Source organism: Silene latifolia, chromosome 1 (assembly GCF_048544455.1).
Source record: "Silene latifolia isolate original U9 population chromosome 1, ASM4854445v1, whole genome shotgun sequence".
In the NCBI taxonomy this organism is placed as follows: Eukaryota; Viridiplantae; Streptophyta; class Magnoliopsida; order Caryophyllales; family Caryophyllaceae; genus Silene; species Silene latifolia.
This window is the reverse complement of record NC_133526.1, coordinates 34,810,978-34,828,516: the sequence shown is the minus strand read 5'-3', so window position 1 is coordinate 34,828,516 and position 17,539 is coordinate 34,810,978. Positions and strand designations below refer to the sequence as shown.

The following is a 17,539-nucleotide window of genomic DNA, read 5'->3' as shown; positions in this document are numbered from 1 at the left end:
GGCGATCAGCAACGACCGGTAATCCCCAAGGATTACACTACTGCTGCCTCACAAACTCGCCCACTCGAGTTTGTAAGACCTGGAACGGACTTAAAGCTGAACCCAGAAAAAATATAGTCGAGAGGAAGATGTTTGAGAACAGAAGAGAGAAGAGAGTTTATGTTGTGTGTTGAACTGACAGGAAGACCTCGGTATTTATAGCAGAAGAGAGCCATAAAACCGACCCCTAAAAACTAAAAGTGGGGAGTAAACTTCTCACTCACTAACAGTGTTGACTGACTTATTCAACAGCACAAACAAACTCGGCCCAAAAACTCTCAAAACGCAAATGGCCCAAAAAGGTAAAATCGGGCCTTTGGCCCGCCCCACAGGGGCTCTACCTGAGCCCGAGCCGGGCCACCGCGCGTGTGTATTGGACCCAAACCCACTGGCCCAACAAACACACACAAAACCCACCTTGGACCAATCTCTTATCCATACAATGGATAAGAGCCCATATAAAGATGAAGGAGATGGTGTTTCCCACCGATGTGGGACAAACACAATTCTCAAACATGAGAATTATGCCTTTTCATAGGCATCACTTCCAACAAATTTTTTATATGTAAAATATATAAAGATGTTACCCTTGAAGTTGATTGTTCGTTGTGGTCTTGATTTCCGGCCAATAGACGCCCTCCAACTCTCCAAAGTCTCCAACACAATCATTCATGCAAAAGACGAGAACCACAATCTAAATCGTAGGAATGTATCTACCTTAGTTTCGCATATTATGGACGTAATAGCTTTATAGGTTACGTACTGCAAGTTAACCACCCCATTATCAAAACAAGATAACTATAAACAACTCTTATTCGTTTAAAAGCGGTAGTCTCTCGATTAAATACGGAGTAGAATATAACATGAGCACAAACAGATCCTTAATCTTGTTTAAGACAGGTGTATCTTTCTTAGGCCATGTTTTTTTTAACTTAATTTCAGCTCATTTCAGCATGATTCGTTCAATTCAGTTCATTTATTCACAAATTAACTTTTACTTCAGTTCAATTCAGTTCAGTCCAGCTCTATTAAGTTTAGTTTAGTTAACTCGTTTTAATATGAAAGACAACTACTTCCATCTTAAAGGAGAAACGCAAATTCTCACTTTAAACGGACATTATCCGTTTAAAACTGTAGACGGATAATATCACTCTCACAAAATAAAAGTGAATAGTACAAGTGTCCAGGGGCGTCTTAAAACAAATGGAAGCCGAGTGCGACACGGAAAAATGAGGCCCCAAAATAAATGCACATGTATATTATACTTCGAGATTTGTATTAAATTTCATTAATAAAAGCTTATAAGACGGTAACCAAAAGTGCAGGCCTAGTTCCCACACCCGTAATTGTCCGTGACCTTAGACACCCCTGTTCTGCAAGTGTCCATCTAGAATAAAACGGATTGAAGGAGAAATGCTATCTAGCTGGTTCACTTTTTTATATCAATCGATTCACGTCATTCAACAATCTTCTCATCCTATTAGATACTCACAACAAGATTTGTAACCACTAGGTGAAAAAACAGTAGTCATTTCTACTTCGTCTTTCAATTGCTATAGAGTGGATGTGTTGATTTCTCTCATTTGTGACGGGTATATTTGTCGTAAATTTACGACGGGTTAAGTACTATCAATATGGGTAGTACTTGAAATTGTGAGCTTAGAGCATCCGCAAAGGTGAGGCTCCTCATATTTTCTCTTTCCTTTTCTTATTCGTCCACCTCATTTTCCACTAACTTTTTCATTTACCCTTCTCATTTCATAATTACATCTATGCAACAATGGAGTTCCCCAATTCACACACAAAAATTTAGGAACCTCCCCAAAAGTAACACAAATTGTCTTACTTTTTTTTTGGGGGAGCTCCTCTAAAAACAGTGGAACCCCAAAAGTTGGGGAGCTTTGTGCAACAATGAGGAGCCCCATATGAGGAGAGAGAGAGGACATATGGGAAGACACCTCCCCACCTTTGCTGATGCTCTTGTCAATCAAATTGTACCTGAAAGAGAAAATTGTTGATTACAGCCTTTTATAAATCTCATTTTGAAAATTACTGCCTTATATAATTTTTTTTGAAAATTACATCCAAAATATTACTTTTCTTCTAAAATTGCACCAACTTGAGTTTTCCGGTGAATTTTTATGATGTTTTTATGATGTTTGGGGTGATTAATTGGTTTGTGTTAAGGAGAGGTAAGAAATTTGGGTAAGTAGGCTCTCAAATAATAAAAAGACATCATAAAAACATCATCAAAAATCACCAAAAACCTCAAGTTGGTGCAATTTTAGAAGAAAAGTAATATTTTGGATGTAATTTTCAAAAAAAATTATATAAGGCTGTAATTTTCAAAATGAGGTTTATAAAAGGCTGTAATCAACAATTTTCTCTACCTGAAAATTGAGATTGACGTCTACAAAGTGGCACTCAGGTTCAGAGTCTTGGTCGTCTTTCATTTACATCATACGAATACTACCTTTAATCCTTTTTCTTTTTTTGATTTTTTCTCAATTGATAAGACTTTTTTCATTAAAATTTCCTATTTAGTTATAATGAATTATTATACTAAGAGTTGTTTATAATTGACCGGAACGAAAAGAGTGAAGGTGTATGATTTTACGAAGGAGTTGATTTATAGTTTAACATTTGATAGTTATTAACAAAATTAAAATTTCTAACAACAAAAATAATATTAATTATACCTGCACAAAAAACGTAGTCAAAGTATGAAATGGAGGGAGTATGGTGAAGAGAATGAGTCTATTACTTGGTGGAGTGGAGGCCAAGTAATTAGCAAAAAACCATTCAATGACTTCAAGTAGATGTAGCATATTTACTAGAAAAAGATTTCGAAAGTTTGAATATTACATGCGACTTTTCTTACATCTTAATCTATTTCCACCCAATCTTATTTGCTAATAATTTTAAGGAGATCAACATAGGTTCCAATCAGTCCAACTAGGTATCATATCAAATTCGAGCAAGTCTCTTATAAAACAATTTTACAATAAAACATCGTTTTTTTTTGGTGTAAATCGGGGACAATAAAACATTGTAAAGTTATACTATTACAGAGAGTCAAAGACCTCGATGTTCTTATCATGGAAAAGTGGGGTTGATGGAAATTATTTTTGTGGGTTATTTAGATAACACTTGTGTGACACGATTTCAATCAAAAATTATTCATCAAATTAAGGTAATCCAATAGGTTCCATTGAACAAAAGAAAGTAAACAAAAGAACGGGGTAAATGGAGTATGCGAATTCTTTCCTTTTTAACCTTCATGACACGTTACAACTTACACGTAACATTTGCTGATTAAGCAATTCTGAGTTTGTATTATCGCATCTTCTTGGCTATTTATTTCCAATGTTTCGGTTATTTGTTTATATATATTTTTTGGGAATTTGAGTTGAGCATCTGTTTAATCTTTCTATTGAATGCATTTGATGAATAATTTAATTTTTATAGTTACTTTGATCCACTTATCATCCAATAAAAATAAAAATAAATTTTTATATTTTTTTTACGTTAAAAATAAAAGTAAATAAATTATCGGAACGAGCAGTGACGGAGGCAAAACTTCCCGTTAAGGGGGTGAAAAATCTGAACAAGGGCAAACTGGTAATGTCATAAAGTAAACCTCGAAAATTTTCGAAAATTTTAATTAAGAAATTTAAAATTTTTAATTTTTAATGAAAGCGAACGTCCCTGCTAACCTTCTAAATCCGTCACTGAAAGAGAGTAAGTGGAAGCAAACATATAGGGGGCCGGGGGGCCGTTGAGTAAGACACAGCCAAAAGTAGACCACATATAGGTTAGCAACTCAATGTAAATATAGAGCGATAAAAAAGCGTCATGAATGAGATCATGTAAGTGAACACGTGATTGGAAATATGATTAATCTTAGTCAAGAAAGTGAAGCCTTGTTTGACGATGATAGCCTTAATTTGGAATCTAGCGTTTGATTCCTTCTACTCCATGTGCATTATACCTATTTCACTTTTATACACTATTCACAGTATTAAATTTTGATTTTCTCTTGATACGTAAGTGGAAATATATTGATGTGGATTTTGTTTGATTCGTCTTTACGAGTATATTAAAAATATCTAACTTTTATAATTTTTGCAAATACGCAGTTAACGATATTTAGCCCGTAAAACACGCGTTGATAAACGTGAATAAGGAAAGTGGTAGAGTGGAGTTGAATGGAGGAAGTATACTACTTACAGAAGTGATGTCTTCATGCGGACAGCTACATGTTGTACTAGTCCACCGTTATTGATAGTAGACAAGTCTACAAGTCTAGCTCTTCCAAGCAACTTTTTTTGTTGCAAGCTAACCAATTTAATTTGTGCAAGCCCTCCTCAAATTATTAGGCCTATATCAATGCAATATCAATGTATGTTCAGTTCTTGTCAATTTCCCCAACTTTCCTTCTATTTCTTTGGTTATTTTAACTACTCATTTGACAATTTCGAGCAAGAGATTTGTTTCGTCTCACAAATTTTCAATATTATCCAATCCGTATATTGTTATTTCATACATTTATTCAAATTTGTAGGTTGTACTCTAATCAGACACATAGAACTGGAGTATACGGAGGGAATATAACTTATCTTATGCCTTTAATTTTAAATCATTTTAAAACTACAACAATTTACAACGATTTTATGTTAGTTTAAGATGAATGTCAATTTGGTCTTATTAAACTAATTTGTTATCGGATTATATTGAGTCAATATCAGCTTACGGGTTAGTTCAGGTCAAGTCCGAGTTTAGACAAATAAAGTTGCTATCACCTATCGATTATTAATTTACCTCGGATCGGGGCAACTCGGTTTTGGTTCACACAATTTTGAGTTTTATCGGGTAAAAACACACCCTAGAACCCTTCAACTACATTGGGATAGGCGAGAGATATGGTCAAGTCGATTATGCTTTCACTAGGATCAAGGGCTTCCTTTCGAGCTTTTGAGCCAATTAGTCTCAACGTACAGAAACATCATTAGGCAAAAACAAGGCTCCGTTTTTGGTCCTCAGGCTGGATGATCTTTTGCATTTCAATTAGAAAAAGGAAGAATTTACGGGAATAATCCCACCTTTCACTCATCTTCCCATAATAATCTCACCTATTATTAATCTCAAAATAATACCACCTTTATATCATGTCTTCTTAAAACAAGCCATATAAAAATGTTACTTGCAATATCAAGTCAAGTGCATATTAGTCACTCCCTTTACCCTCTTTAATCATCATCCACCTCAACTAATCATTTTCACTCTTCCATCATCAATTCATCACCATTATCAAATCTTTATGCCCACATCCGGTCAAATTAAAAGCTGGCGTAGAATCGAGCTCCGGAAGACCAAAATCCTAATCTCCAATTTAGTTTCTCTAGTATTGTACTAATACTATCACCATTCACCAACAGCATAGCAATCATTGTAGTAGCATCAATACAATCACCAACAACATAACATAAGTGCATAGCTCAATTAATCTCCTTTTTAGTTTTTCTAATACCATAAACCTTAATTAGAAGCAGGAAACATTGTAAGTTGTTCTTGACTATAATATCGATTCAGTCCCAATGTAAATCGTCGCTTGTTAAATCATCAAATTATTAACAATCATTTTTCTCCAAATAATTTCTCCTTCAAAGAAGCCAATTGATAATCTCTACTTTGAAAATGAATTGATAATAGCCCTTCTTCCTTACTCCCTCTTCAATTTAGTAATGTTTTCTTCTAATTGTAAATATCCTCTTTTTCAATTAAAAATTGTGAAAAATAATTTCTTTTTTAATTTTTTCATGAAATAGAGATGAGAAGGAGAGAGAATAAGAGGTAAAAGAAGGATAAATAACGGTGGTGAATTGGTGACGGTGGAGGGACTACAAAGGGATAGTGGTAATGGTGATGGGGGAGTTGAAATCAGAACAAGGAAAAAAAATGATGGCGTGAATGTTACAGGAGTATGAGGATGAAAGTGATGGAGGATGGTTGAATTAGGGAAAAAAAAGTAAAAAATATAAAAATTAACTAATTAACCAAGTAAGTAAGTAACCAGTCACAAGGCTTATTTAGAGAAGATAGTATATAATGGTGAGATTATTATGGGATTAACGAAAGGTGGGACTGTTTTCGGAAGAGAGCTAAAAGGTCGGATCATTCTTGTCAATTTTTCCTTAGAAAAACTACCTTTGCTTTATTGGTTTAGCTAGTTCTATCTTCTACCTACAATAATACTCTCTTCATTTCATTCCAACCACATTTGCTTTTTGCAAGTCAAACTAGGCACGAGACACGGCATGATTGACAGCACAACACGACCTATTGCCACCTTTAGAGGTAGGTCATGACCGGGCAGCGTTGGGTAATACCAATCCTTAACCAGCTCTAGTTAGGGGCTCGGTCGGGTTGGGTCGTCAATTGACCCAATGGGCGGGGCAGGGCAAACTTACCCAACTCTACATACGAGAACTACACATTAGTTTAGCCCAAATGGCTCCAAGCTTTAAGAGGGTACTAAAACTCCCGAGACCTTAATGTAATAATAAGATCAGAATATCGGGATGTAGCAAATTACCCCCCTACTTTTATACTATGTGCAAATCAAACCCTTAAGTTTTACTTGTAGCAAATCAGCCTCATAAGTTTCCAAAAATGTGAAATTAAGCATAAATCAAATTTTCCACCATTTTTTTAACTAATATTAATATTTTCTATTAAAAAAATGATTTTAAATATATCTATTAAAAATTAAATACAATATATTTCTACATAGCAAAAAATGCAAACTAAATTTAATTTAAACAAAAATTTGGTCATTTAATTTTGTAACTTCACTTAAATTCCCATATTGTGAACATTTTTTCACCAAAATAAATAAATAAATATTATAAAAATATATTTGAACATGTTTTTTGATAATTAGGAATTTTGGAATTTATATTTGATTTAATATTTGGACTTTCAATAATAGTAGATTAATTAATTTAGTAAATTTTATTCTTAAAAATAATATTTGTGGTTAACTACCCATTGAGAGAAACTTATGGGCATGATTTGCTATATTTATAAGTTAGGGGGCTTAGTTGCGCACCTAATATCAAACTTATGGGGGTGATTTGCTATATTTCCCGATAAGAAAATGTTTCAAAGTTTACATCAATCCTTTTGTTTCTGAGAAAAAAGATTGTAATTTTTGAGCATATACACATTTTTTCTGAGCATATTACCATTTATAAGTATAGTTTTTGAGCAATATTATATTTTTTTAATGTAATGTTTTTAGTAAATGTGCTCAAAAACTTTATACTAAAGCAGAACTCAAAAACTTTAAAATAAAACTCAGAAAATAAACAATAAGAGATACTACCTCGGATGTATAGTCTATGAACGGTTGTTTCTGCAAGGATACCCAAATGCTAACAAAGGGACGACTTACAACAAAGCTTGTCCGAAAATAGGAAAAATTAATACCTGTTTTTCACTTTTCAAAAACTCCTCACTTTTTAAAAAGGATTATGATAAATACAACTCAGTGGGTTGTATTTAAGCAACTAAAAGAGAAAATAAATAGTTAATATATGCCTTAATTGCATTGATTTATGTGTAATTTACTCTTTAATTTCTAAATTAATGCCAAATATAGTGCCATTTGTAATACTTCCGACTCAAAATCCTTACGTAATTGGCTATTCGTCAAAACGAATAATTATAAAATTTTCCACCAAATCTTGTTTAATCAAAATGTGGACATACATAGAACTTTCTGTCTGACAAAGTTCAATTAGAGGGTACAGTGATCTTCAAAATACTTAAATGCATCCAAATAAATTACATATCTACATTAGGTAGAAGTTTATAACCACCACCATTCACAAACTGTCCCTCTCGAGATTTGCTCTGTCGCGAGCGACAGCTAAGTTGACCAAGTGCCGCATGGTTGGTCTTCCATGTGGGCAATTCCATGGAGACTTCAGTTCAGACAGGTGCTCAAGTATCTATAATAATGCACAAAAGTATGATGAAACCCTGTGTAATGTCATTTTCTAACAGATAGGGAGAAATAAGTAGGGTTGGGACCATAAGGATAACGAAATATTCAACAGGTTATTGCCGGATTTAAAAGAACCACCTATAAATGTAATTTCTGACTTCAAAAGACACTCAGGTGCCGATACGTCCTTGATATTTCCGGAAATGATTGCTGGGTGCCAGATTCTTTTCTCACTGGTTATATACCATATCATACATACATACCCTCTCAGTTCAACTATATTGGTACCTAAATTCTAGAACCATAGATGGACTTCATAATAGATGTCTGTTATGCATGCCCAAGCCCAACTGCAGGAAAAGGATGACGCTTTCTCTTCATAGAGAAACTAGGTGGAAACTAAAACTGAGATCACTAATTAAAGAAAGAGATCTATCAATGTAAGTGAGAGAGAACTTCATAGAAGATTTAATCGTTCCACTTCTCATATGTATACTTTTGGAATTTGGAACTCTTCAAGAACTAATTCGTCGAGCATAATTATCAAAAGTAGGTTCAGCAACATGAACGCTCAACAGGGTAGTTAGTAGAATCGTTATAACATGAAGCAAAGGGTAAAATTCCTGATGTCAAAGCCTAGCTAGCTACAAAACCCAACATCGAAACCAGGAACTTTTATTCATGGACATAGGGTTAGTACCTAAAACTCAAGTCTACTAATACAGAATACAAGATTTCTCTTGCTCTGTAAGATCCAATGCAACTTCGTACCAAATTCAGCATCACATTATGCAAATCCAAGTCTACACTTTTCAAAATTTAAATTTTGGTAGAGCGGTGGTTACCATCCTAAACTCATTCTAAATTTCTAACAAACTGAAGAATTACTCTGGTATGCTTCAGGCGAAGGGAAAAGAGAGTAAAATAAGCACAACAAAACTGATAATTATTACCTTAGACATCTCATTCCTTCCAAGTGCATCACCTATCATAATAGAGGATCTGCAGGCACGTGATGCTAGCATTGCACGGACTCTAGAAGGACAAACCGAATCAGCAGTATCCATCTTGTATGTAGTCATCATTGAGCATTCTCCTTGACTATCCGAAAGAGTAGATATAAGCTCTTTCACATCTGTCGGAATATACTGCACAAAGTAAGCAGCCCAACTGACAGAAAGACGTACTAAAAACAAGTTGGAGGTAGAGAGATACATGTCAAGAATACAATCTCATAACCGGTCAATAAGAAAGAAATAACTTATGTTTCCTCGACAGAAGATATTGCATCATGATCAACTGAAACAAGTACAGTTAAATTTAGATCATTCAGTGAAGTGATTAAACATCGCCGCCAGCAACCCGAGTTCCACACAAGTCATGCAAGGAGTTGCCATACTATTAGATGTAATTAATAACACGCCCAGTTACCCGCACCAAATCTTTACTGAGGTCCGCAGTACGTGTCAAAATAATGTGCAAAACTCGAAACTGTCAGCGAAACCAAGGAGATTAGACTTTGCTAGTTTGCTTATCCTAGGAATTTATTGCATGTGTTGACACTCCAATCTTGAGGTCATTTATAAGACCTTCTACACCCTACATCGCCTACAATTGATGATCCTACTTCACCTTGTGACTTCATTGGGATACTATCAGCAGAGGACTTGCATAAGGACATAACTGATCTAAGCTCAGGTTCTAGAATCAAGATTACCTAATTCAACATTAGCGGCATTTTAATAAATTAAAGTCAAAGATTAATTCATTCAGGTGACAGCATTACACAACTTTCATATAGTTTCATAGGCATTAAGTCTTCAACCCTTGTAATTATTCGTCAGAATGTTTGGACTGGATTTTTTCCTTGCATGATGTCCATTCAGGCAATGAGGCACATACTCCCATTACATATAGCTTACCAGAGAATAATTCAAAATGATACATAATTCACTCTCATCATAATCCACCAGAAAATAAAAATAAAATTTAAGTTTTACCGTGCCCAACCAAATGGTGAAATTATTACAATATCTTTAAAATCAAACTCAATTATGACATGCAATTTATTATTTAGCTAGTGAAAGTTCGAACCTGAAACTTACCTTCAACTCCAAATGTTATGTTTTTACTAAAAGGTACAGCTTTTAACTTCAAACGGTTGCCTGGAGCAGCGTGCAGATCCTCTTCCAAAGAAAAACCATTTTTTCTATAAACATTTTTCAACAGTTAAATGAATAGAAATACACAAAGGCCAAGCACAGCAAGAATACGCAACGAACTGTCTAGTCAGGTCATGGTACAGCAATACAGTACCATTGCGGTTGAAGTGACTCGCAAAACAAAATAATAACACGAATGTTATGCAACACATTGCGGCTGATGCTACTGCGATTTAAGAGAGATTTATTATGTTAAAATACCACAATTTCTGATGACTTCTATCTTCACAATTACATGGACCATTTGCAGACTCAACTCAACTGTTTAGCATTTATTTTAAGAAACTAATAGTATAGATAAGTTTCGGTGGTATCGTCGAAACACTGGCAATATTTTCAAGTATCAGTTGTCTCTGCCAAATTATCAGTGTTTTGACATTGTGTTATAAAAGGGGTGATTTTGATACATTGAGTCTGGTATATATACCTAAATTTCCAACTAAAAGTGTTTTGTGCACGCAAATGACTGAAACACGTGGATCTATCGCAAATTGTATGGGACTTAAATGAATCTCGAAAATTTGGTAAAAGGAAATAAGGAAACACATAAAGCTACTCCACAAAGGCACGTATAGAGAGTAAAAACTAACGGACAGAATTGACTTTAGAATACCTTATTATATCCATATGCATAGAGGCAACAATCTCTTCCTCTGGCGATAGTTCCAACCTCACTGATCTGCCAGCACCCAAAAAAGGAACCAGTAACATAACATTAAAATGTCATGCATACATTGAACTGGAAAATTTCACAGCCAGGCGTACGTAATTTCGCCATCATTACATGTAAAACTGATCCAAATAAATGAGTACATATTAAAAGTTTCTCAGATGATACTTAAATGGCACACTACAAATACGGGGTAGAAATGGAACCCCAAAACAGCACTAAATTAGGCACATGTCTGAAAATGATTGAAGCACAAAGAAAACATATACGGAAATTACAAATTTAAATATGATCATTTGTCTAGAACTCGGGAACTTGAAAATAGCTGGTCATATTCAGAAAGGTGGAAAATGACTACTAGGCAACTAGCTCATAAGAAGGATATGTAGATACTCTTAGAGTCAAGAACTGTTTTCATGAAGAGCATGAGTTTACACGGCAAGGCATGGACTATGGAAACCACCAAACAGAACAGGTACTCACCCATATCAACCTGTTATGTTCTCGAACCAAACTGGTATGAACCAGTATATACATGAACATTGTAATTAGTATTTATTCAGATCCTTATCCTAGGACTAGGAGTACAAAATTAGCGGAAGCTGGATATGTAACAAAGTGACTTTCTTCACAATGGAAGAACCCCACCGTCAGGAAGGAGGGCACATGTACCTTATCAAACTCAATAAAGAGGTTCCTCAGGGAGTGAAGAAGTTTTTCAAAATTACAGATATTCAGGATATACTAGACGGCACTGACCACGCCTCTACTGAAGAGAAGGGAAAATGCCAAAATGGTGGAGAAAAAAACAAACTTGTTGAATACAGCAGTTTGGTTTCATGCTAGAGTAAGCACAATCACATTTCACAGTATAACCCATTATCTGTCCCCGTGTCAAAGGAGTTTAGTGAATCTCACCGGAGTAAAGGCTGCTGGTTCATGACAGTTGATTGGGAGAGGCGCTCAAAATTATATTTTTCATCAGCTGCATGCTGGTAAAAGGGAAATGCCAATTAGTGAATACTATGTCGTACAAATGTGCGCAAGAAACCAATGAAAACGATAAGTTAGGCTGTTATAAACTACGCTTTGAGAAAGGCTGATTTAGTTCCAATACAATTCCTATTTCATAGTTCACACAGAGTTACCTGATCCACAATAAATAGATCTTCCTCCAGCTTCCCAATAATAAAACCAAGATTAAATTGCCCTATAACCTGCTACAAAAAATATTTTGTTAAATATTTATTTTAAAGCATGTTTCCATATTTCCAAAGGAGCACTTCGGTTCTAGATTATGACGGAATAAATCAAAATGACTCACTAAAGTGGTTGCGCTTCTTTCTCTTGTGAAGGAGCGGTCCTTCGAAGCAGCGATCAACGCAATTTTCACCTTTGGTCATTCGGAAACAGCCTCTTTGTGTTGCTAACACAAGAGTAAGGCTGCATACATCCAACCCCTCTTACCCCGCAATTTGTGGGAGCCATTGAGGCAGTGGGGTACTGTTGTCGTTGTCGTTTATTTCAAAGCTCTTCAACCAAAACTCAATTGAAAGGAAGCATAATGTGAAAGGTGAAATTGGAGAATAATAAGAGTGGAAAGGTGTAAGTGGCGGGGGGGGGGGAAAAAAATGCTCCTATAGCCAAAGGTTCTTCAGAAATTGTTAGTAGATTGTGCTTCTTAAACACCCATGACCAAAAATTGAGCATACTTGAGAGACGGACGAACTAAACCACATTTACTTATAAATGTGTGCTTATTGGCTTATTGCTACTGGTATTCAATAATCCCCAATTCATCATATCCAAACCTAAATGTAATACAGCCAATTCCAACAGGCCATCAGGGGTGTACCGTGACATTAGCCCCAAAAAATATCATCAGTAAATTTCAGGAATGAGGCCTGCAGAGACATATACTGCATTAAACAACTCAGACACATCAACCCCAAACCGAATGAAGCAGAAACCACAATAAAATAAACAGAAACTCAACAATAAAGCTACTCCCGTGCCACAAATCACTACGTTGCCCCTTGAGATTCCATGAAGAGGATGATAAACCCAACCCTAGAGTCTTGTCTCACAGAACCATAGAATGACAAAACCCAGGAGTCATGATCAAAAAGACATCAGCAAAAACTCTAAGCAAGGTTTTCATGATATGACATCTAATCTTAAAGTCACCAAACCTTTCAGCTTGCAATAATGCACCTTCACGGAGGACACGAAACCTTTCTGCCTACCCAGAGTCACCCTATAACCTTTGACATCCAGATTATAAGATCTGTAACTTTTTCATTATTCATTCCTACAGATAGTATCGATTGCTAACCTTCATTCTGCTGAAGTCTCTTTTTCTGAAAAGCCTTTCCAGCTCAGTGGTTGCAGCAGCTAAGGATCTCGCTTTCCATTCCTCATTCTCTACCTGTGAAAGGGCCAGTGTTGCAGCAGCATAGCGCCTGTATATAATGAGTTAATGACTATGCTAATCAAAGAATTGAAATAATGAAAAAAAGAAATGTAACTTTTATCCCCGTCTACTCTTCTGACCTTTTAGTTGTTGACCATGTAGAAGCATTAGAAGTTGAATGCAATATCGATAATTTCTGCTTCCTTTTTCCCATGAGGTCTTTAATATGAAACTGCAAAGTGGACAACACCTTGGAAGCTGAACTAGGAGTATCTTGTACTGGACATCCTTCAGATGGTTGAACTTCTGGTTTATTTTGTAAATTGACTGTACATGAATAACTTGACAAGTCTTCTTCTGGTCGAGATATTCTTTGCTCTAGGGTTTCCATGTTCTGCAAATGATGCAGGCAAGACAGAAAATAAGAACAAATTATAAGTGTTCGTTGTCATATTGCATCACCAAATTAAAGTTCCAAAAAAATCATTCCAATGAATTTGGGGAGGCATTTATTTAAGGCAGGAAAAGTAGACAAATCTTGATCCCTGTCGTTATGGTGAGTTGGTGATCGTAACATATAGTGATATAGCTATTCAACCCATTGGTAATGGAACTTCCTCACAGAAGGGATATAAGAAAGAAAGAAGGAAAAACAAATTTCTTAGGGTATCTATGAAAGCAGAAGCATTCAGATCTACTAAGCATAAGAAATCTTAGCATATCCATATATCCTCCTCTTTTAGCATTTTACTTGTACATAGTATCATTGCTTTTCTTCTGGGAAATGTGTTTATTGTAAGATTCTTTAAATATTTAATTAACTTCTTTTCCTGCGTGTAGTGGCTATTGGGAAAGAAGAAACAAATATCCTCTCACATGGTTCAGAGATTCTTTCTATGCTCTCATAAATAATCAATTTCCCGACAAATGTTCTAGATATGCACATACCTCTGTTTCCAAATCTACAACTCCAGCATCACTCAGAAGTCCATCTGCTGGACTCGTATCTTTATCAATTTTGAAATGCTTAAAAGATTTAATCTCACCAACACCAGAAGAGCACAAGTCCGGAATATTTCTTTCTGAATCACAATGTCTTGATACATTTCTCAAGATTGGGGCTTCAGATAATGGAGCTTGTAAACTTTCAATCTTCCGCTTTCGTAAATCTGTGAACTTGGCAAGTAATGATTGAACAGAACCTGACTTATAAGTGAAGTTACTATCTGTTGCAACAACATTCGTTTCAGCCTCCTTTTGATGCGGTGGATTATTATTAGTACTACTTTCTAATTTGCCATCTATGTCCGTTGGATAGCTGTAATCCTTCTTAATGCTATGAGCCCTCAGACTAAAGTCCTTGCCCAATGACTTTTTTGTGTCTTTATGAATAGACTTGACAGATGATGAAAGATGATCGTCCTTTTCGATACCATCTACAGTCATGGTATCTTCTGCAGCTTGCTTCTCACCAGATACTATTGTAGGTTGAGATCTTTTTGAAGATGATGGCTTCTGGACCTGATCCAGCCTCACTAGTACCGCAGGCGAGCTATCATCTCGTATCTCAGACACCTCTAAGTTCTGAACAGTGTAATTGACAGAGGTGGCTGAGTATATCGTTCCTAATGCTTCTCTTAAAGAATGCAAAATAGACACTTCATCTGAGAAAAATATCTTCCTCTTATCAGGTGTTACATTGACATCATATGCCATCGAAGGAACAATGAAGTTCAGAATCACAATGGGATACTGTCGTGAATTTGCACTTCTATATAATTCATTCACGAGTTTACTGACCTTTGGCATATCAACAGGTCGACCATTCACATAAAAGAATTGCCTGTCACCCATATTTCTCCCACTGCCATTACCAGATTTGGAAACGAAACCCTCTACTCTGCAGTTCTCTGATATAGACATACTAAGAGGCTCCAAACAAGTAAAAGTACTCATGCCGAACAATGTGATGATGTTATCCTTGAATGATCCACTTCCTTGGGTTTTGAGAACTATAGATCTTGCATTTTTCCCAGACATATTAGTACACACTAGACGAACTCCTTTTGCAATTAGTGCATAGGCCTGGCAAATACAATAAGCCGGAATCAATCATATTTTAAAAAATATAATAATGATAATATACCATATTCGCGTCGTATGTCAATTCATAAAAGTGGTAGAATAACTACCGTTTGCCTGACTCTTTGTGTTCAACGCAAGGATAAGGTTATTTACAATCAACCCTATTACCCGGCTATAGGCGCAAGCATTGAAAGCACTAGGGCAGTGTTTTGTTATTGTCATTGACTGCCAATTCTCACTACAAAGAAAGCTGCCGTAGAACATGGAAACCCATTAGAAAAAAACTCCCTAAATAGATTTCCATGATAAGGGAAAGTGGGAAACATACACTAATACTTGCATTTCAAAATATTTATGAAGTAATAAAAATCCAATTATCAGGTGAAAATTAGACCAATTGGAAAGCAAGACTATATTATGAGAGAAAAAATTACTCACATTCAACAAAGAAATAAGTTTTCCATATTCCTTCCTAATATTACGTCTGAACTCTTTGTTTCGTACAGGCAGGTTTGAGAATAACTTCTTAACAGTTACAGTAGTACCGACTTTCCGAGCTGTCTTTTTTTCAGCTACCAGCACCCCTGAGTGGTCAAAAGTCAAGTGTGTCGCAACTGCCTCGTCTCTTGTCCTAGTTTCAACAGTCAAATCACCTAACGCACAAAGTGAACTCAGTGCCTCTCCTCTGAAGCCAAATGTCACTAGAGACTGGAGGTCAAGAAATTCTGCCAGTTTAGAAGTATGATGTTTAAGGGCAAGAACCTACAACAATGCAAAGAAAAAATCAGCACTTGCACCAAGGATTTAAATCAAGACCAAAATGTAGCCCAAACATTAAAACAACTAGGTGAACAGAAAATCCTCTAATTCAACAAGCATGCGCCACTTAATTCATGCATATGTCAACAAAAAACCAATAAAAAAAAGTTACAGAGAAGAGTTAAAATGTAGAGGGAGTTATATGACCATACGAGTGATTTTGAAGAGTTGTGGGCTTCAAGATCTCTTATAGTCTACATGGTATGGGCGAGTAACAATCACATCAAACTAGAACTTAAGGCATCATTATCCATGATATCAGACAACTCGTTAAGTTCTCCATTAAGTCTCATAATAATATAGTTGGGCCTCTAAGATCATCTTACCAGAATTGATACAATTGAGGGGCTCTCTAATGTGTATTACACCTTTGAGAAACATCTTTTTATCAATCAATATCAAAAGACGTTGCCAATGATTATCAATCAAGTGACTCCCGTGAGCCAAAACAGATGAACCCCCTCTCCCATTTCGATGACAATACATCCCACTTTGCCGTGATGAATAAAGAGGACGGCAACATTAGCCTAGTGCCTCAAGGGTTCCGTGTTAATTGCAAGGTAAAGGAGATTGTATGGAGACAGTTTTACCTTCAGCTAGCAACACAACCAGGCTAAATATACTTCCTCAGATAGCATGAACCGAGCTACAAATCCCCAAATTGCAGAAATACAGATTACACAATTACTAAAACCGCAACCGCAAGATAACAAGAGAAACATAAAATTCACTTAATACTGTTGCAAGAAAAAAACCTATTTCGCCGCAAAAATTCATCTACAATTTCATTTTAAATCAAGTGAAAACATAAAATGCGAAATGCAAGACAATAAAGCAGACCTTGAAATTGGAAGGAGCAATGCCGGAACCATTGTCAATGACTTGAAACCAATCTTCGCCGTAATCCTTAAGTGCAATTTCAATGGTGGTAGCACCGGCATCCAAGCTGTTCTCGACGAGCTCCTTAACGGCAGAAGAAAGGTCGAGTATGACTTGTCCGGCGCAGATTCTGTGGACCACGCCCTTGTTTATCGGCTTAATTGTCGGCGTACCGGTTGTGTCCGACATTTTCCGGCGACGTAGACTGTGTTAATTGGTGATTGAGGGAACAAAATTGGGGATTTGGAGAGAGAAGAGTTAGGGTTTGAAGGAGGAATTCAGGAGTCGGGACTGGAGACTTCCACCAACTAAATTTCTGGTTTGCCGCCAAAAAACAACAATAGGAAGTGTATATAACGGCAAGCACGGTATCAACAAATTCGTCGGTACGAAAAAAAAAA

The 17,539-nt window shown here is 35.9% G+C and overlaps 1 protein-coding gene across 1 annotated transcript; it reads right to left on the bottom strand.

Annotated features, from left to right (window-relative positions):
* Nucleotides 1-7,765: 7,765 nt before the first annotated feature.
* On the bottom strand, nucleotides 7,766-17,539 carry LOC141603074 (DNA mismatch repair protein PMS1). Its single transcript, XM_074422875.1, has 11 exons — nucleotides 17,100-17,539; nucleotides 15,879-16,202; nucleotides 14,304-15,440; nucleotides 13,496-13,749; nucleotides 13,278-13,404; nucleotides 12,091-12,159; nucleotides 11,861-11,934; nucleotides 10,886-10,951; nucleotides 10,156-10,259; nucleotides 9,004-9,185; nucleotides 7,766-8,054 (listed from the first exon to the last, which is right to left on the bottom strand). The coding sequence occupies exons 1-11, from the start codon at nucleotides 17,325-17,327 to the stop codon at nucleotides 7,929-7,931; spliced, it is 2,691 nt and encodes an 896-aa protein (XP_074278976.1). The 5' UTR covers nucleotides 17,328-17,539; the 3' UTR covers nucleotides 7,766-7,928.

What these genes read in the sequence shown, in the direction of transcription:
- LOC141603074 (XM_074422875.1), bottom strand. Translation starts at nt 17,327, where the DNA reads ATGTCGGACACAACCGGTACGCCGACAATTAAGCCGATAAACAAGGGC. An exon ending in AACTTATTTCTTTGTTGAAT is followed by an intron (nt 15,441 to 15,878) that starts GTGAGTAATTTT and finishes TGTATTTGCCAG; the next exon opens with GCCTATGCACTAATTGCAAA. An exon ending in ATGCATATGGATATAATAAG is followed by an intron (nt 10,260 to 10,885) that starts GTATTCTAAAGT and finishes AAATGTTTATAG; the next exon opens with AAAAAATGGTTTTTCTTTGG.